Below are 19,843 nucleotides of genomic sequence, written 5' to 3' on the forward strand. Positions count from 1 at the left end.
ACTTTCCAAATGCACCGTATGCCCCCTTTTATTTATCCTACAGTTCTGACTTGGTGTACAGGGAGAATACTGTAAGAATGTCCCATGTAGCTGGCATGCATGCATCAACAACATTGATTTTGCCCCACCAAGATTTACATACTAAAATCGGGTTAAATGCGGAACTTTATTTCAAGAATAAAGTTGAAATAAAATTGTGAATTAAAGTGGCAATATTTGGAGAATAAAGTTAAAATAAAATGTTGTGAATAAAGGGGCAATATTTGGAGAATAAAGGGGCAATATTTGGAGAATAAAGGGGCAATATTTGGAGAATAAAGGGGCAATATTTCGAGAATAAAGGGGCAATATTTCGAGAATAAAGGGGCAATATTTTGAGAAAAAATGCTAAATTTCAAGGAAATAAAGTTGCAGTTCTATTTTAAGAGGGGATTTGGTTAAATGCATGTCTGCCTGGCTCCCTATTGCTGGGCACGCCACCGTTGAAATGCCTGAGTTACATGACTTGATGAAACTATACTTTAGAATTGGCTTTAGTAACAAGGAAATCCTTGCTCTTTTAGCACATAATAACCATAGAATTATAAGTATTAGGACCTGGAAAATGTGCCACAGATTATTTTCAGGAGGAACCGTGGTTACATACATAGGTAGAGACGGGCGCTTTGGGTTTGTATGCGTGCAGGTGTGTGTGTGCACTCACGCGTATCAATCTAATGATCTGTTCAGTTGTAAATAAAGAGTAAAAACTCACGGACGATTATTAAAACTCAAACCAAGTTTATTCACCCACTGGGTCACACAGCTGCATAAGACCAAGACATATTCACACAAGTACTGGTATTTATCCCTTTCTCCTCTGCTGAATCTCCTCCTTACACATCTGATGCTAGACAGAACTTTAGTGATATCTGTTCTTCCTCACTTCATCTGACCTGACCTCGGGGCCCCAAATTCCTCACCCCTCCCCAACTCACGGCTGTCCTGTTGACTTGTACCAGACTGTGGCCCTTCTCCTTCCCATAGGATCCCCGATGTCTAACAATAGCATATTCTGACAGAATGTAAACATTCTACATTCCCCTCTCTCCCCCAGTAACATGAATAAGGATATTTCATATTTTCAAGTTTAGAAGTCAGAACCCATCAGATCTAATAACTTGTAATTTCACACTCTTCTAACGGCCACGGTGTGTTATGAGCAGAAAACAAAAAAAACTTTATTGCCGCTGTCACTGAACACGAAGAGAACTGGGGTTGAGTCGCATATACCCGTGGTATATGGTCTGATATACCAAGGCTGTCAGCCAATCAGCATTCAGGGCTTGAACCACCCGGTTTATGTTAGACCATATTTTTACTACAAAAAAAAACTTTTTACTGGTCTAATTATGTTGGTAACCAGTTTATAATAGCAATAAGGCACCCCCGGGGTTTGTGGTATATGGCCAATATACCACGGCTAAGTGGTGTATCCAGGCACTCCATGTTACGTCATGCATAAGAACAGCCCTTAGCCATGCTATATTGACCATATACCACAGCTCCTAGGGCCTTATTGCTTAATCAGAACAGTCAGAATAAGTTAAATCGACATCCATTGATGGAAAATGATCTGGCGAGTTTAGTAAGGGCGATTTATCATTTCTCTTGCCACATTCAAATTCCTTTATTACGTCATGACATAGCTCCCAATAACTATTTTGAGGAAAACCGAATTTTGCATTTAACGTCGTTACTACGATATTCCTTCTTATTTGGCTCGACAATGTTATGTGAAAAAAATTGAGGCTAGTTTGTAAGCCTTTTGGGCGGGTTTTCAGTCGTCATTTGGCTTTTTTTTTTACTTAACCTGGCAACCCTGTCCTGAACTATGCTACTTTCTGAGCTAATGGAAGAAAGGGAGGGAATTAAAACGTTGGCTCGAATCTTTTGTATTGAGAAAGTTATTTTGGGATGATAATTAAGTTGAGTGTTGAGGTTTCCAAAACCGTATAGCCATCAAGGATAAATTGTTTTTAGATAGACCGTTTTATACTTAGACAAAATTTCCTCAGCTAAACAAAAACAAGATTCAATGTCTCCAATGAAACACATTGAAGTCAGAAGGGCAAAGGTTTTTGTGACAGACAACTTTTTAAACATGTATGGTGAATTTACATTAAACTCTTCTTTAAAAATGGTGATCACTGTTTGCCTAAACAGTTTATTGAGTAGAACTATAGCTAGTTATCAGTATCAACATACGTACCTATTCTACATAGTTTTATCTCCGATGTCCTCCGCAGAAGTCTCCGTAGCCGATCATTCTCCTCCTGGTACTCCACTACCGTTTTCTCAACTGCCCCGAAAATCTCCACACCAGCCGCCGATAAACGCTCATTTAATAAACACAGGCAACAATTGTAGGTTTAGCCATTTTGCGTCGAATGAGAGTTGGGTAGCCTACTGGTCAGTCAGTGGGTCTTTATTTACTCAACACAAGCTGTGTTTTGGTCAATTAATTTTAGAAAGCTTATTGGTTCTAGTCAGTGGGTGACGAGCCCAGAAACGCAAAATAGCGTAGCCAGCTGGATGGGGGTTTACTACTGTGCAAGGCAGCCTACAGGCCAGTAGGAAAGGGAAACAATGACTACATGTTGACAAACATTGGTTATCATAACTATAGGATGATCTGAGATAATCAATTATTTTATGAATTTATGAGAAATACTCTTGGACAAATGGAATTTATTTTATTTAATGTATCAATTACAACAGCCCGGCCACTATGTCATCACCTTGAGAGACCATTGTGTCATCACCTTAGAGACCATTATGTCATCACCTTAGAGACCATTATGTCATCACCTTAGAGACCATTATGTCATCACCTTAGAGACCATTATGTCATCACCTTAGAGACCATTATGTCATCACCTTGAGAGACCATTATGTCATCACCTTAGAGACCATTATGTCATCACCTTAGAGACCATTATGTCATCACCTTGAGAGACATTCCAAATCCAACAACCAGATATTCATGTTTCTAATGAAGGGAAAAATTAAACAGACTTTGTACAGCAGAACTGTGAATTTTCTACAATACTCTGTACTGTTTGATCTAGGGGTGCACGATATAATCGGTGAGCATATCGGAATCGGCCAATATTAGCTGAAAATGCCAACATCGGCCCGATGTCTAGTTTAACGCCGGTGTGTAAAACCGATGTCAAAGCTGACGTGCATACCTATATAACGTAGGTAGATGATATAATGACGCCACGAAAAATACAGCGCTACACCAAAAACAAAACCAGAAAAATACTAAACACACACTTCCAACAACTAAACAAGTTGAAGTCCAGCAGTCATTTGAAAGAGTAAGAACATTTCAGCGAGACAACTCAAAGGTGAAATCCATTAACGCCAAGATAATGGAATTCATTGCCTTTGACAATCAACCGTCCTCTGTCGTGGATGATGTTGGCTTTCGCCGACTGGTCGAGCCCCGGGTACACACTATTTTTCAGATGTTGCCCTACCGGTGTTACACAGTATTGTTGAAATGTACATCTATGAGCGTCACTGCTTTTAGCTTCACAACTGACATTTGGACCAGCGATGTCAGCCCCATGAGCATGCTGAGACTGACAGCACAGTGGGTCGACGAGGATTTCGAATTGAGAAAAGCTATACTGCTACCTCAAGAATGTGCTGGTTGTCATACCGCTGCTGCCATTTCAATGGCATTTGAGAACATGTTTGAAACTTGGAAACATGAACACACTCCTAGCGCCATTCGAACAACTGACTGGAGAAATAAGCTCATCAACTGCGTCTGCAGCAGACGTGATACCCTCTGTCATGGCATTTAAACACTCAACAAAACTGCCAACACAGACCGTGGGGTTAAAACTTGCAAAAGTACTCTACTAGAGGCTGTGAACAAGGGATTCGGTGGCATTCTCTCTGAGCCTCTTTACTGTGTCGCCACCATGCTCGATGCTAGGTACCTCGATGCAGACAAAGAAACAGGGTTTACATGAAATGTTACAGACACAGCTGGACAAGATGGAAACAGACACAGTGACATTGCGCACCGAGGAAGAGAGGCCACGGACAGACAGCTGAAACTACACTTCAGTAGTTTCATTCTCATAACCATGTATACATAATAATACGTAATACATGTATGATGAAATTCTGGTTGAGAATGAAACTACTGAACAAATTAACGAAACAGCACAGCAAGTAAGTGAAAGAAATAGGTTTTGATGATGTTTTACTGGTAATGGGGACATACGTAAATGCTAACAAAATAACTTTTTGGTCAGTGTGGTGTGTAACCTATATTTAACTTGGCAAGTCAGTTAAGAACAAATTCTTATTCACAATGACGGCCTACCCCGGCCAAACCAGGATGACGCTGGGCCAATTGTGCACCGCTCTATGGGACTCCCAATCACGGCCGGATGTGATACAACCTGGATTCGAACCGGGGACTGTAGTGACGCCTCTTGCACAGAGATGCAGTGCCTTAGACCACTGAGTCCATGTGTATGTGTGTGTGTTAACTCTTTAACTGTACTAGAATGCTTAAAAGTCCGCAAAAAAATGTAATATCGGTTATCGGTATCGGCCAAAAATCTCATATCGGTGCACCCCTAGTTTGATCATTACCTCATCATTCAAATCAAACTTTATTTACATACAATGTTTTACGACAGTAAATCCATCAGAGATCTATTTGCCAGTTTATGCATGGTTAGGCTCTGCTTGACACCGACACTTCTCCTGTGTGAGTCCGTATATGTGCAATTAGGTGTTCCTTGCGAATGAAGCCTTTACCGCAGTCACCACAGCTAAATGGTTTCTCTCCTGTGTGAGTCAGTATGTGTCTCCTTAGGTCCCCTTTCTGATTGAAGCTTTTACAGCAAAAATGACAGCTGAATGGTTTCTCTCCTCTGTGAATGCGTATATGTCTGGTTAAGTGCTCCTTGCGATTGAAGCGTTTCCCACAGTCACCGCAGCTGAAAGGTTTCTCCCCTGTGTGAATCTTCATGTGCATGGACAGATTTCCCTTTTGTTTGAAGGTCTTGCCACAAAAGGGGCAGATGCAGGGTTCCCCCATTGGTGCGTTGGGATCAAATGGTGGTCTGATGTCAAGCCCTACTGGGTCGCTGCTTACGGCTGAGCTGTGGCTGGAGGCATTGTTACGATTATATGGAAGGTCACAGGGAATGTCGAGACCCTTTAAGTGGGTCACAGTGCCAAAAGCTTTGAGATCCACTGGTTTAGAGTGACTCTCTCTGTTCTCCACAGTCTGGGTTTGGGGAAGAGTCAAGGACCAAAGTGGGTCCTCCTGATCACATTCACTTTTCACACAGGAAGGAGTGAATATGAATTCTATATCAGGCTCCAGCCCTTGAAGCTGTTCTTCCTCCTGACTGGTCCTGAGTTCCTCCTCTTCGTCTATAATCAGTGTGGGCTCTGGGTCCTCCTGCCCCAGGCTGGGGCTCCACTCCTGCTCACAGTGCTGCTGCTCAGGGGGAACCTCCTCTTCAGAGACAGAGAGCTGCAGGGAGTCTGGAGGGAAGGAGAGGAGGAGCAGAGGTTATCTGAAAGAAAGTATTCACACCCCTTCTTTTCCCAAAAATTTTGTTGTGTTACAGCCGGAATTTAAAATGGATTAAATTTAGATTTTGTGTGGCACACAATACCCCATAATGTCAAAGTGGATGTTTTTAAACAAATTAATTAGAATTGAAAAGCTGAAATATCGATAAGTATGCAACCCCTTTGTTACGGCAAAACTAAATAGGTTCAGGAGTAAAGATGTGCTTCACAAGTCACAAAAGTTGCATGGACTCCCTTTGTGCAGTAATAGTGTTTAACATGATTCTTAAATGACTACCTCATCTCTGTGCCCCACACATACAATTATCTGTAAGGTCCCTCAGTCGAGCAGTGAATTTCAAACACTGATTCAACCACAAAGACCAGGGAGGTTTTCCAAAGCTAAGCAAAGAAGGGCACCTATTGGTAGATGAGTAAAACATTTTAAAAAGCAGATATTGAATATCCCTTTCAGCATGGTGAATTTATTAATTACACTTTGGATGGTGTATCAATACACCCAGTCACTACAAAGATACAGGCGTCCTTCCTAACTCAGTTGCCGGAGAGGAAGGAAACCACTTAGGGATTTAACCATGAGGCCAATGCTGACTTTAAAACAGCTACAGATTTTAATGGCTGTGATAGGAAAAAAACTGAGGATGGATCAACAGCACTGTAGCTACTCCACAATACTAACATAATTGACAGAGTGAAAAGAAGAAAGCCTGTACAGAATACAAATATTCAGAAACATGCATCCTGTTTGCAATAAGGCACTAAAGTAAAACTGCAAAAAATGAGGCATAGAAATGAACTTTATGTCCTGAATACAAAGCGTTATGTTTGGAGCAAATCCAACACAACACATCACTCTTCATATTTTCAAGCACGGTGGTGGTGGTGGCATCATGTTATGGGTATGCTTGTCATCAGCAAGGACTAGGGAGTTTTTTAGGATAAAAATAAACGGAATAGAGCTAAGCATAGGCAAAATCCTAGAGGAAAACCTGGTTCAGTCTGCTTTCCACCAGACACTGGGAGACGAATGCACCTTTCAGCAGGACAATAACCTGAAACACTTGCAAATCTGTGGCAAGACTTGAAAATGGCTGTCTAGCAACTATCAAATTTATAGAGTTTGAATACTTAAAAAAAAGAATAATGTGCAAATATTGTACAATCCAGGTGTGCAAAGCTCTTAGAGACTTACCCAGAAAGCCTCTCAGCTGTAATCGCCTCCAAAGGTGGTCCTAACATGTATTGACTCAGGGGTGTGAATACTTATGTAAATGTGTTTCATTTTCAATTAAAAAATAAAATAATTCTAAAAACATGTTTTCATTGTGTGTAGATGGGTGAAGGCACTGTATATACCACATAATTAAATAGAACACTTGAATCATACATTTGAACTATACATTTATAAGAGCTATACAGCCTAGCAGATAGCTAGGGCCATCTTCTAGACAGAGACTGTATTCTATACAGCCTAGCAGATAGCGAGGGCCAGCTTCTAGACAGAGACTGTATTCTATACAGCCTAGCAGATAGCTAGGGCCAGCTTCTAGACAGAGACTGTATTCTATACAGCCTAGCAGATAGCGAGGGCCAGCTTCTAGACAGAGACTGTATTCTATACAGCCTAGCAGATAGCGAGGGCCAGCTTCTAGACAGAGACTGTATTCTATACAGCCAAGCAGATAGCTAGGGCCAGCTTCTAGACAGAGACTGTATTCTATACAGCCTAGCAGATAGCTAGGGCCAGCTTCTAGACAGAGACTGTATTCTATACAGCCAAGCAGATAGCGAGGGCCAGCTTCTAGACAGAGACTGTATTCTATACAGCCAAGCAGATAGCTAGGGCCAGCTTCTAGACAGAGACTGTATTCTATACAGCCTAGCAGATAGCTAGGGCCAGCTTCTAGACAGAGACTGTATTCTATACAGCCTAGCAGATAGCTAGGGCCAGCTTCTAGACAGAGACTGTATTCTATATAGCCAAGCAGATAGCGAGGGCCAGCTTCTAGACAGAGACTGTATTCTATACAGCCTAGCAGATAGCTAGGGCCAGCTTCTAGACAGAGACTGTATTCTATACAGCCTAGCAGATAGCTAGGGCCATCTTCTAGACAGAGACTGTATTCTATACAGCCTAGCAGATCGCTAGGGCCAGCTTCTAGACAGAGACTGTATCTCGGTCTAGCAGTATAACACTAGCCCACTGTGGGATATATTTACCATCCGGGTGTCTGTGCCTGTTTGGCAACGCTTTTCCCCCCGTTGGAGGGTATATCTGTGGTTGATGGACGTTTCTGATAAGGAAAGTGTAGTTTTTATTGCCGAGTGGTGCCCAGGAAATAATTCATTATTAGATGCTAACACACCCCTCTCCCCTCCTCCAAACCAAAACCAGACATGGATGTTAATGTTTACACTAGGGTTGCAAAGGGTCAGAAACTTTCCGGGAAATTTTCCATGGGGAGTTAAGCCCGGGAATTTTGCTTAATTTCATCAAAAAAGTTAGCTTATAACAGTGAACCTTTTTTTTGTGGGATACACAAGGCAATTCTAGATCTTGTGGCATATTTTGGTTAAACAATCCCCAATTCAATGGAATTGCAACCCTCTGCATGCACATTGTATTCTTCCATCACATGTACAGCTGATTCTCAAGATCTTGCACACTAATGAGATGCTATTGAGCCCACACTACTACGCTGTCTGAGCCAAGGACTACATGCTTTCTGGTAAGTTTTGATTACAATACTGGATGGGGTGAATATATTTTATATGACATACATTATTTTTTGTTAACTAGTAAATAGTAGCCTACAGCAAAGTGTGTTTAAGTCATTTCTAACTTTTTAACAATTTCTGCTAGTTAGCTTTTGCTACCATGTGGGTTTTAGCTTGCTTGAGCCATACATGTTTCATTTTAAAACATTTATCTGTATTTACCTATACATGGAAAAAAATTTACTCATTTTTTCCTCATCTTTACAGGAAAATGGCACAGGCACTATCTAATGTGTGGAGACATTTCACTGCAGCTAATGTAGATGGAAAAGCTGTGTACATTTGCAAATACTGTGCCAAATCATATGTGAAGAATGCAATAAAGATGTAGAATCATCTGGCCAAGTGCATAAAGTTCCCCAGCACTCACAACAAGCAACTTCTGACAAAAGTCCCTCTACTTCTATTCGAGGTGAAAATGATGAATCAGACACCTTATCGACAGCAACAGCTCATGGTCCTCCTGGAATCAGAAGTTTTTTTGACTCAATGGAGGAACGTAGTCAGAGAAATGCTGATGAATGTCTTGCTTGAGCTGTGTATGCAACTGGTTCACCTCTGATGCTCACAGGCAATGTGTATTGGAAGAGATTTCTGAATCTTCTTCACCCAGCATACACCCCTCCAACCAGACATGCTTTATCTACTAATTTGCTGGATGCAGAGTTCAGAGTTCAAGTGAAGGTCAAACAAATCATAGGGAAAGCAGACTGTATTGCAATAATCTCTGATGGGTGGTTGAATGTTCGTGGGCAAGGAATAATTAACTACATCATCTCCACCCCTAAACCAGTATTCTACAAGAGCACAGACACAAGGAACAACAGACACACCGGTCTCTACATTGCAGATGAGCTGAAGGCCGTCAATGACCTTGGACCACAGAAGGTATTTGCACTGGTGACAGACAATGCTGCGAACATGAAGGCTGCTTGGTCTAAAGTGGAGGAGTCCTACCCTCACATCAAATCATTGGCTGTGCTGCTCAAGCATTGAAGAGAGCCAAGGAAATGGTCTGGTATGTGAAGGGTCATCAGGTTATAGCAGCAATCTACCTCACCAAGCAAAGTGAGAAGAATAAGAGCACCACATTGATGCTGCCCAGCAACACCCGTTGGGGTGGTGTTGTCATCATGTTTGACAGTCTCCTGGAGGGGAAGGAGTCTCTCCAAGAAATGCCCATATCACAGTCTGCCGATATGGGCCGCTCCATCAAGAGGATCCTCCTGGATGATGAATTTTGGGAGAGAGTGGTAAGCAGCCTGAAACTCCTGAAACCTATAGCAGTAGCCATTGCATGGATTGAGGGAGACAATGCCATCCTGTCTGATGTTCAGACTCTGCTTGCAGATGTAAGAGAAGAAATCCGTACTGCCCTGCCCACTGCACTGTTGCTCTAAGCAGAGGAAACTGCAGTTCTGAAATACATGAAAAGGCGTGAAGACTTCTGCCTGAAGTTGTTGGACCCCAAGTATGCTGGCAAGAGCATCCTGTCTGGTGCTGAAATCAACAAGGCCTATGGTGTCATCACTACCGTGTCTCGCCACCTTGGCCTGGATGAGGCCACGGTTCTTGGCAGTCTGGCGAAGTACACTTTCAAGCAAGGGCTTTGGGATGGAGATGCAATATGGCAGTCGTGCCAACATATCTCATCAGCCACCTGGTGGAAGGGACTTTGTGGATCTGAGGCTCTTTCCCCTGTTGCCAACATCATCCTCCAAATCCCACCAACATCAGAGCGCAATTGGTCCTTGTGTGCGGACACACACACCAAAGCACGCAATAGGCTGACCAATACAAGGGTTGAAAAATTGGTGGCCATCCGGGCAAATTTGAGGCTTTTTGAGCCTGACAACGAGCCATCCTCAACTAGGTTGGAAAGTGACAGTGAAGATGGGGCCTCAGAGTCTGATGTTCAAGAGGTGGACATTGAGGAAGTCCAGGGAGAAGACATGGAAGCCTGAGAGGAAGACAATCAAAGCTTTAGTTTCTAGACTATCATTTTACAGATGTATGTTGAAAACGTTTTTGGGAGACGTGATGTATCATTCGGGATCATTCAATATTCCCTTTCTTGTGTTGTTCAGTGAAATCATCCCATGTGAAGAGTCAACTCATTTAATTAAAGTTAAATTCTAAAAAATAAAAAATAAAGTTTTTATTTATTGCTATTGGAAGGATTTAATCATTTGCAATTATGTCTATTTATGATAAGGTAAAAGGTTTATTTTTCTGTCTCCATATGATATGATAAATATATCCAATGCAAAAAACATCTACATTTAAATGGTAATAATATTATTTGGAAATCTATTTCCCGTTAATTCACATGGAAAGTTTTCTCTGTATATTCCCCAAAATGTGCAATCCTAGTTTGCGCCCACTCTCTTCGTTCTACTTCCTGTCTGAAGCAAATACAATGTCTGTCTAGAAGCTGGGCTAAGTTATGCCCCTGCCTATATCCCATTTCAATCCGTTTTTTATGACAAAGACAACTATTTAATCATGCCCAGTTAATGTGGTAATAGTGGCTATTCTTTTAACCTTGAGGAATATTTTTTATCATAGTCCAATGGTTTATTCAATTCTTCAAATGTTTCATGACTTTGTCAATCAACTTGTTCTTCATGAATCTTAATTATTGTTTAATGTTTCTGTATCAATATGGACTTTGTAAAAAAAAAAGTCCATTGGAGTCATTTTGACCCCAGCCAAAACATCTAATTCCGCCTATAGTAATTTGAGAAATAGGACCTTCATTTGACTCCAGGTTTCTCTGGAGACATAATTACAAGGTTATCCATACCACCAGAGGGAGGTATTAGTGATTTTTTACCAGATAGACAAATCATCAGCAGATAAATAAACAGAGTATTCAAAACATTAAGAACACTTTCCTAATATTGAGGAGAGGAGCCAGGTTAAATAAGGATGTTTAAGCCTTGAGGCAATTGAGACATGGATTGTGTATGTGTGCCATTCAGAGGGTGAATGGGCAAGACAAAATATTGAAGTGCCTTTGAACAGGGTATGGTAGTAGGTGGTAGTAGGTGCCAGGCGCAACGGTTTGAGTGTGTCAAGAACTGCAACACTGCTGGGTTTTTTCACACTCAACAGTTTCCTGTGTGTATGAAGAATAGTCCACCACCCAAAGGACAAAGCCAATTTGACACAACTGTGGGAAGCATTGGAGTCAACATGGGCCAGCATCCCTGTGGAACTCTTTAGACACTTTGTAGAGCCCATGTCCCGACGAATTGAGACTGTTCTGAAGGCAAAAGGGGGGGGTACAACTCAATATTGCAAGGTGTTCCTAATGTTTTGTACACTCAGTGAAACTATATACAGTATGCATATGGTGGTGTGTAGAGACAGTATGGACATTATTTTGGAGAGATTGGAAACCCAAATTGGTCTACACAGACAAGTTCTGGCCTGGTTTAGATCTTATCTGTCGGAAAGATATCAGTTTGTCTCTGTGGATGGTTTGTCCTCTGACAAATCAACTGTAAATTTCGGTGTTCCTCAAGGTTCCGTTTTAGGACCACTATTGTTTTCTCTATATATTTTACCTCTTGGTGATGTCATTCAGAAACATAATGTTAACTTTCACTGCTATGCGGATGGCACACAGCTGTACATTTCGATGAAACATGGTGAAGCCCCAGAATTGCCGCCGCTGGAAGCCTGTTTTTCAGACATAAGGAAGTGGATGGCTGCAAATGTTCTACTTTTAAACTCGGACAAAACAGAGATGCTTGTTCTAAGTCCCAAGAAACAAAGAGATCTTCTGTTGAATCTGACAATTAAACTTGATGGTTGTACAGTCGTCTCAAATAAAACTGTGAAGGACCTCGGCGTTACTCTGGACCCTGATCTCTCTTTTGACGAACATATCAAGACTGTTTCAAGGACAGCTTTTTTCCATCTACGTAACATTGCAAAAATCACCAACTTTCTGTCCAAAAATGACGCAGAAACATTTATCCATGCTTTTGTCACTTCTAGGTTAGACTACTGCGATGCTCTACTTTACGGCTACCCGGATAAAGCACTAAATAAACTTCATTTAGTGCTAAACACGGCTGCTAGAATCTTGACTAGAACCAAAAAATTTGATCATATTACTCCAGTGCTAGCCTCTCTACACTGGCTTCCTGTTAAGGCAAGGGCTGATTTCAAGGTTTTACTGCTAACCTACAAAGCATTACATGGGCTTGCTCCTACCTATCTTTCCGATTTGGTCCTGCCGTACATACCTACACGTACGCTACGGTCACAAGACGCAGGCCTCCTAATTGTCCCTAGAATTTCTAAGCAAACAGCTGGAGGCAGGGCTTTTTCCTATAGAGCTCCATTTTTATGGAATGGTCTGCCTACCCATGTGAGAGACGCAGACTCGGTCTCAACCTTTAAGTGTTGAAGACTCTTCTCTTCAGTAGGTCCTATAATTGAATGTAGTCTGGCCCAGGAGTGTGAAGGTGAACGGAAAGGCACTGGAGCAACGAACCGCCCTTGCTGTCTCTGCCTGGCCGGTTCCCCTCTCTCCACTGGGACTCTCTGCCTCTAACCCTATTACAGGGGCTGAGTCACTGGCTTACTGGTGCTCTTCCATGCCGTCCCTAGGAGGGGTGCGTGACTTGAGTGGGTTGAATCACTGACGTGATCTTCCTGTCTGGGTTGGCGCCCCCCTTTGTGCCGTGGCGTAGATCTTTGTGGGCTATACTCGGCCTTGTCTCAGGATGGTAAGTTGGTGGTTGAAGATATCCCTCTAGTGGTGTGGGGGCTGTGCTTTGGCAAAGTGGGTGGTGTTATATCCTGCCTGTTTGGCCCTGTCCGGGGGTATCGTCGGACGGGGCCACAGTGTCTCCCGACCCCTCCTGTCTCAGCCTCCAGTATTTAATGTGTCGGGGGGCTAGGGTCAGTCTGTTATATCTGGAGTATTTCTCCTGTCTTATCCGGTGTCCTGTGTGAATTTAAGTATACCCTCTCTAATTCTCTTTCTTTCTTTCTCTCGGAGGACCTGAGCCCTAGGACCATGCCTCAGGACTACCTGGCCTGATGACTCCTTGCTGTCCCCAGTCCACCTGGCTGTGCTGCTGCTCCAGTTTCAACTGTCCTGCCTGCGGCTATGGAACCCTGACCTGTTCACCGGACATGCTACCTGTCCCAGACCTGCTGTTTTCAACTCTCTAGAGACAGCAGGAGTGGTAGAGATACTCTGAATGATTGGCTATGAAAAGCCAACTGACATTTACTCCTGAGGTGCTGACCTGTTACACCCTCGACAACCACTGTGATTATTATTATTTGACCCTGCTGGTCATCTATGAACATCTTGGCCATGTTCTGTTATAATCTCCACCAGGCACAGCCAGAAGAGGACTGGCCACCCTTCATAGCCTGGTTCCTCTCTAGGTTTCTTCGCCTTTCTAGGGAGTTTTTCCTAGACACCGTGCTTCTACACCTGCATTGCTTGCTGTTTGGGGTTTTAGGCTGGCTGTCTGTACAGCACTTTAAGATATCAGCTGATGTAAGAAGGGCTTTATGAATAAATTTGATTTGAATAGTGTCATCTACACACAATACGCCATCACACACCATACGCCATCACACACATGCACACAATATGCCATAATGACAATGTGATTTTTTTTTTTCTCGAAATGTTTGTTAATATATACAGAAATGTATCTAATGTACATGAGTCAATACCTGTTAGAATCACCTTTGGAGTCGATTACAGCTGTGAGTCTTTCTGGGTAAGTCTAAGAGCTTTGCACACATGGATTGAACAATAGTTCAAAATATTACAATATTTCAAAAAAATTAAGTTCTGTCAAGTTGGTTGTTGCTCATTGCTAGACAGCCATTTTCAAGTCTTGACATAGATTTTCAAGCTGATCTAAGTAAAAACAGTAACTTATGCCACTCAGGTACATTCAATACAGTCTTGGTAAGCAACTCCAGTGTATATTTGGCCTGGTGTTTTAGGTTATTGTCCTGCTGAAAGGTAAATTTGTATCCCAGTGTCTGTAGGAAAGCAGACAACCAGGTTGTAAATAAAAAACGAGGCTGCATTACACACGGCAATGGATATTCCCACCCTGAGCCCCGGCCTGCTCTGATCTTGCTGATAAAAACAGTTTTACTGTGTGCTGCTTAACCAATGGCTGTGCTGTGTAAGCCTACAGTGGAAGGTCTGGAATAGAGTCTAAGGCTTCTTCCAGATTTCTGTTGTTGATTGATTAGGCCTAGTTCCAAAAAATTCCTCTGTGTAATCACAGCATTTGGAGATACTTTAACAAAACAATTTTGTGGTAAATTGACCTAGTTTTTTTGACATTTTGAAAAAGTTGTAGACATATTCCAATGAAGTTTGATCTATAATTGTTTTTTTAAATATACAAGTAGGAAACCCTTAAGATAAATAATCCACTTGTTTAGAGAGAAAATGTTAGATCATTTTTGAGTAAAGTAGTAATATGTTGGATGAGTGTGTTTGGGGCAACCCCCCCCCCTGGCAACCCCCCCCCCCCCCCCCCAGGGACTAGTTACCTCTTTATGGTTATGAATATGTTTCTACCTGTCATCTAGACAATGACCAGTGTATGCTAACTTGCTAGCTAGCAACTTCACTAGCAATAAATGCTAGCCAGATAGTTAGCTAGCAACCTTACTACCAGATCGTCTGAGGTAAAATACAGTAAAAAGATAATGTAACTTAATTGCAGTTGAAATGTTTCCACTAGCTAGCTATGTTTTTAAGAGAGAGCTTTTCAATTGGCACCTCTCCCCGTTTTCAGTCACAGGTGGGGACTGGATTAGGTGTGAGCAGTGCAGGAGGTGGGCTCATGAGTTGTGCTCCAATTTGACTGGGGATAGCTTTATTTGTGACCATGTAAATGTGATATTTCTTATTTTTTGTAAAGCACCACTCATTTGAGGGGGGGTGTAACTAAAAAAAGTGTCAACTGTAACCGTAGCCATTTATTTCCCTTAATAGTTTATTCACCTAAGCGTGACCTTCATCCACATACTATTCCCCCCCCCCCCCCCCAATGTCTAATTGTCAGCAATTAGACATTGTTCTTAGGGGGTCTAGTTACACCCTAGTACCCTACCATGCTGCCTCGTTGACAAGATGTCACAATGGTGCAGATTACTGTTCGAATTTGAGGTCACTCTTCCCTCCCCGCTTTCGCACGATGACGTGACAGGCCATAGCCCGGGGATACCCCGGGCCAGATTAATCGAACCCCCTTTATATTAGCCCACACAGCTACAAAGGTCCACTTTCATGCCAGGTTTAAGACCTCATATTGAAACCCATAGAGACCCTAACTGATGTAATATATAATCTTCCATTTATCAACTTCGGTTTAGAGACAAGCTTCATGAAACCTGTAAACAAGGGCGGCTCCATTTACCCCACTCTGCCCTAGGCGGTAATATCTCTCTAGGAGCTGATCTGATCCGTCGTCAGTATTGTGAAACAATTCAATATTAAAGTAAGATTTGAATAGAGAAAGCTGATCTGAGAGCAGGGCTGACTTTCTTTCGATCCTATATGTAGTTCTATCGACACGCACTCCAACGACGCACTAGTGAATGTTCTCTCTGCTTGGTGTTTTTGGAAACGTATGTGACATCTTCGGCCGTTTTAGGAAGGTTGTCACAAGTTACCACATCCACAAAGTCATAAACCCCGCCCATTTCTTCAATTTCTCTTCTTAAAACGTTAATTTAAACCTAACCTTAACCACAGTGCTAACCTTATGCCTAACCTTAAATGAAGACCAAAAATTAAATGTTGGTTTTCATGAATTTTTACGATATAGCCAATTTTGACTTTGTGGCTGTGGTAACTAGTAGAAACCTTATAGGAACGATGCATCTTAAAAACACTCGTAAGCTTAAATTCCATCGCTATTGCAAAACCAGGCCTTCAACTACAGCTAGCTATCAGTAGATCTACATACTAACCTATTCTACATAGTTTTATCTCCGGTGTGATTCGATTCCGCAGCAGTCTCCGTAGCCGATCGTTCTCCTCCTGGTATTCCTCTACCGTTTTCTCAACTGCCCCGAAAATCTCCACAGCAGCCGCCGTTAAGCGCTCATTTAAAAACAAACGCAACAACTGTAGTTTAGACATTTCAGTCGAATGAGAGTTGGGTCGTCTATTCAGTTCAGTCAGTATGTCTTATTTTTACTCCACTAAATTATTGCCAAAACAAACTCGTTTCTAATCTTACTTCCGTGTTCTAGTCAAGGAATCTTACAAAATCGTTTGTTCTAGTGGCTGGCGAGCCCAGAAAAACACAACAGCGCCGCCAGCTAGATGGGAGTTGAATACTGTGCAAAGCAGTTTACAGACCAGTAGTAAAGGAAAACGATAACTACACAGTAGCGGTGCGTAGGTAAAATCACATGGGAAGCCAATCCAGGAAAAAAAAGAAGCCATATTACAATCTATGTGTGGTGATAATTGAGTTGTTTGCTCTATAACCTTTTAGTTCATACGCGTTGCGACCGTGATATATAGGTCTAAATAAAGGCCAAGACAATAAGAAGACACAGTGGCAGAATAAATTCAACCACACCTATGCTTCATAAAAAAACGAAGAGCAACCTCTGTTTGGTGAAGTCCTCAAAGAATATTGCATGTTACAAACAGTTACCTGACCTTCAGCATGGTCAAGCAAGTTAATGTTTCAGACATTTTCGGGCCACTAAACAACTATTGATTTAGAACCACAGTGTTACTGCAAGTTGCAAAGAAAACAGCACTATTCCAGCACCATTTCAACTACACTTACAGTGACAACTAAAAGAAAACAAAAACGATTTAGTCCAATCAACGTAAGCTAAATGTGATGTGGCTGTCCATGATATTGATTTCTGTGTGTGTGCGTGCAAGTAGAAAAAACATGTTGACTCACCCTACTTGCAGAGAAAAGCCAATACCATCCTCCTCTTTCATGTTGACTAATGCTCTTAACACTCTGTCATGCAGTACACACTTTTAGGTTTTGTTGTCTTAGGCTACCTTACTAAAATGCTAGCCTAACTTCCTTTCAAGGGCAACAATGCACCAGGCCAGCTAGTTAACATTAGCACACTACATCTAGCTATATGTTGAACTTCCATCCTCTCAGCCCAGGGGCACAATGTAAACATTTATGGTTGGATCAGAATCGCCGTTATAATCATTGGCCAGAACAAATAATGAGAGTTAAACAACAAGTCCAAATCCCTACCTCCATCAATGGCTAATTTCGGAAAGAAACAAATTTAGCTAGCCAATAGAGGATGACAACACAAGGAGATGCAACAATTTAATTTTTTTTCTGTCAATAATGACGTTTGGCTTGTGATGTGATTGGTCTGAAGCCAAATCCAAACTGGCTTGCCTAAACACTCTTTTTGGTGCGCCAGGACCATTCAGAGCTGAGCTCACTCAGTTTATCTCATAGCCGATTAGCTGTTATTTTTAAGAAGGGAGGCCAAATGCTTGCTGGCTTCCCTTGCATTCATTGCTACGGGAGGCAACAATGTCATACTCTTTCTGACCAGACAGCATCAGATAGATACGCTTCACGTACTGAGACAGAGGGACGCTGTTTTGTTTACTAGGATGATTTCTCCGGTGAGACACATTAAGCCGCTTGCAAATCGAAGGAAATGTATTAAACACAGAGAGACGAAAGAAAAACAATATTTTGTATGTATTGTATGTATTTTTTTCTCTGTCAATTTTGGGGGGAAGCCTGGCTGCCCTTGGCACCCATGAATACATGCCACTGTAACTACATGTACACAAACACTGGTTATCATAAGCATAGAATGATCTGAGATAATCAATTCTTCATCAGGGGTCAACTGTACAGCATTGCTCTATACAAGATCAAATGTAAGATTTCATGAATGAGTAGAATTGGGTCAGAATTGATGGCAAACACTCTTGGAGAAATGCTTGTTGTGTTATTGACTGTACGTTTGTTTATGTGTAACTCTGTGTTGTTGTTTTTGTCGCACTGCTTTGCTTTATCTTGGCCAGGTCGCAGTTGTAAATGAGAACTTGATCTCAACTGGCCTAACTGGTTAATGCGATTGCATTAAGAACAAGTGTATCTTTAATTCTGTGTAAAACATGTATCTTTCATCAAAGTTTATGATGAGTATTTCTGTTATTTGACGTGGCTCTATGCAATTACTACGGATATTTTGGAGGCATTTCTGAACATGGCGGCAATGTAAACCGAGATTTGTGGATATAAATATGCACATTATCGAACAAAACATAAATGTATTGTGTAACATGATGTCCTATGAGTGTCATCTGATGAAGATCATCAAAGGTTAGTGATTAATTTTATCTTTATTTCTGCTTTTTGTGAGTACTATCTTTTGCTGGGAAAATGGCTGTGTTTTTCTGTGGCTATGTACTGAGCTAACATAATTGTTTGGTGTGCTTTCCCCGTAAATCCTTTTTGAAATCAGACTCACAACATGGATTCACAACATGTGTAGCTTTAATTTGGTGTCTTTCATGTGTGATTTCATGAAAGATTGATTTTTATAATAATATATTTGAATTTGGTGCGCTACATTTTTTCTGGATTTTGGCCAAGTGGGACGCTACCGTCCCACCTATCCCAGAGAAGTTAACCCAACACCTAGCAACCTTAACCCAACACCTAGCAACACCTCTTGGTGTAACGGTTAAGGTATTAGCTTGACAGTAGGACTGGACCTTGGTTCGAGACCAGGTCGAGGCTACTCTCTGAATTCGCTACATTGCCTCAGAAGAGTGATGGTGCCCGTGAGGCCATCAGAGACGCGTGTACACAAGAGGAGCTTGTTATAGATGGAAGGGGGTAATGTAGCGACCTTAACCTAGTCAAGAGGTTCAGACCAGGGATGTGACAAATAAAATAGAATATGTATATTGCATCTTTAACATTCAAAGGTCCCAATATTTTTGGGACTACCAAGAAATTGGTGAATTATAGTGGTGAATTATATGAATCATGCATTGAACTGAATCCATCTATTCTGACAACAGAATAGAATATTGAGTCAAATATAACCTATTTTTAAAACCTTCTATGAAGTTGGATTTAGAGCATAAACTGGAGATTTGATATTGACTGATATGATTGTCTGTTTCATATCTGCAAAGCACTTAAAACGCTGTTAGTTCGACTTTAACCATAGCCAGACAATATGCTGCGGCAGCTGTAGAAAGTCGAGAACATTCTCCTCCGACCTTGTACTCTGCTACCATTTTCTCAACGGCTCCTAAATTCTCCACAGCAGCCACCCTTAAATGCTAATTTAAAATATCACGCAATGACTGCAGTTTAGGCATATTTCAGTCGAATGAGCGTTGGATATTCCTTTAGGCACTGCCTTCGTCCACGAAGACAGAATGCCG

General features: G+C 41.7%; 1 protein-coding gene across 2 annotated transcripts in view; it reads right to left on the reverse strand.

The window, feature by feature from the left end:
* LOC120043339 (zinc finger protein 184-like) overlaps positions 1-16,657 on the reverse strand; it is a 49,472-nt gene extending 32,815 nt beyond the window's left edge. The window contains exons 1-2 of one of the 2 annotated variants that reach the window (XM_038987965.1): positions 16,387-16,657; positions 4,553-5,571 (exon numbers count right to left, since the gene is read on the reverse strand). In XM_038987965.1, the coding sequence (XP_038843893.1) occupies positions 4,751-5,571; positions 16,387-16,558 (993 nt within the window). In that variant the 5' untranslated portion in view covers positions 16,559-16,657 and the 3' untranslated portion in view covers positions 4,553-4,750. Of the gene's footprint in view, positions 1-4,552; positions 5,572-16,386 lie in introns of those variants that run through there. The other variant, XM_038987963.1, reaches the window with a different exon arrangement.
* Between the last annotated feature and the right edge of the window lie 3,186 nt (positions 16,658-19,843).

The sequence above is a fragment of the Salvelinus namaycush genome, unplaced genomic scaffold (genome assembly GCF_016432855.1).
Source record: "Salvelinus namaycush isolate Seneca unplaced genomic scaffold, SaNama_1.0 Scaffold9, whole genome shotgun sequence".
NCBI lineage: Eukaryota > Metazoa > Chordata > Actinopteri > Salmoniformes > Salmonidae > Salvelinus > Salvelinus namaycush.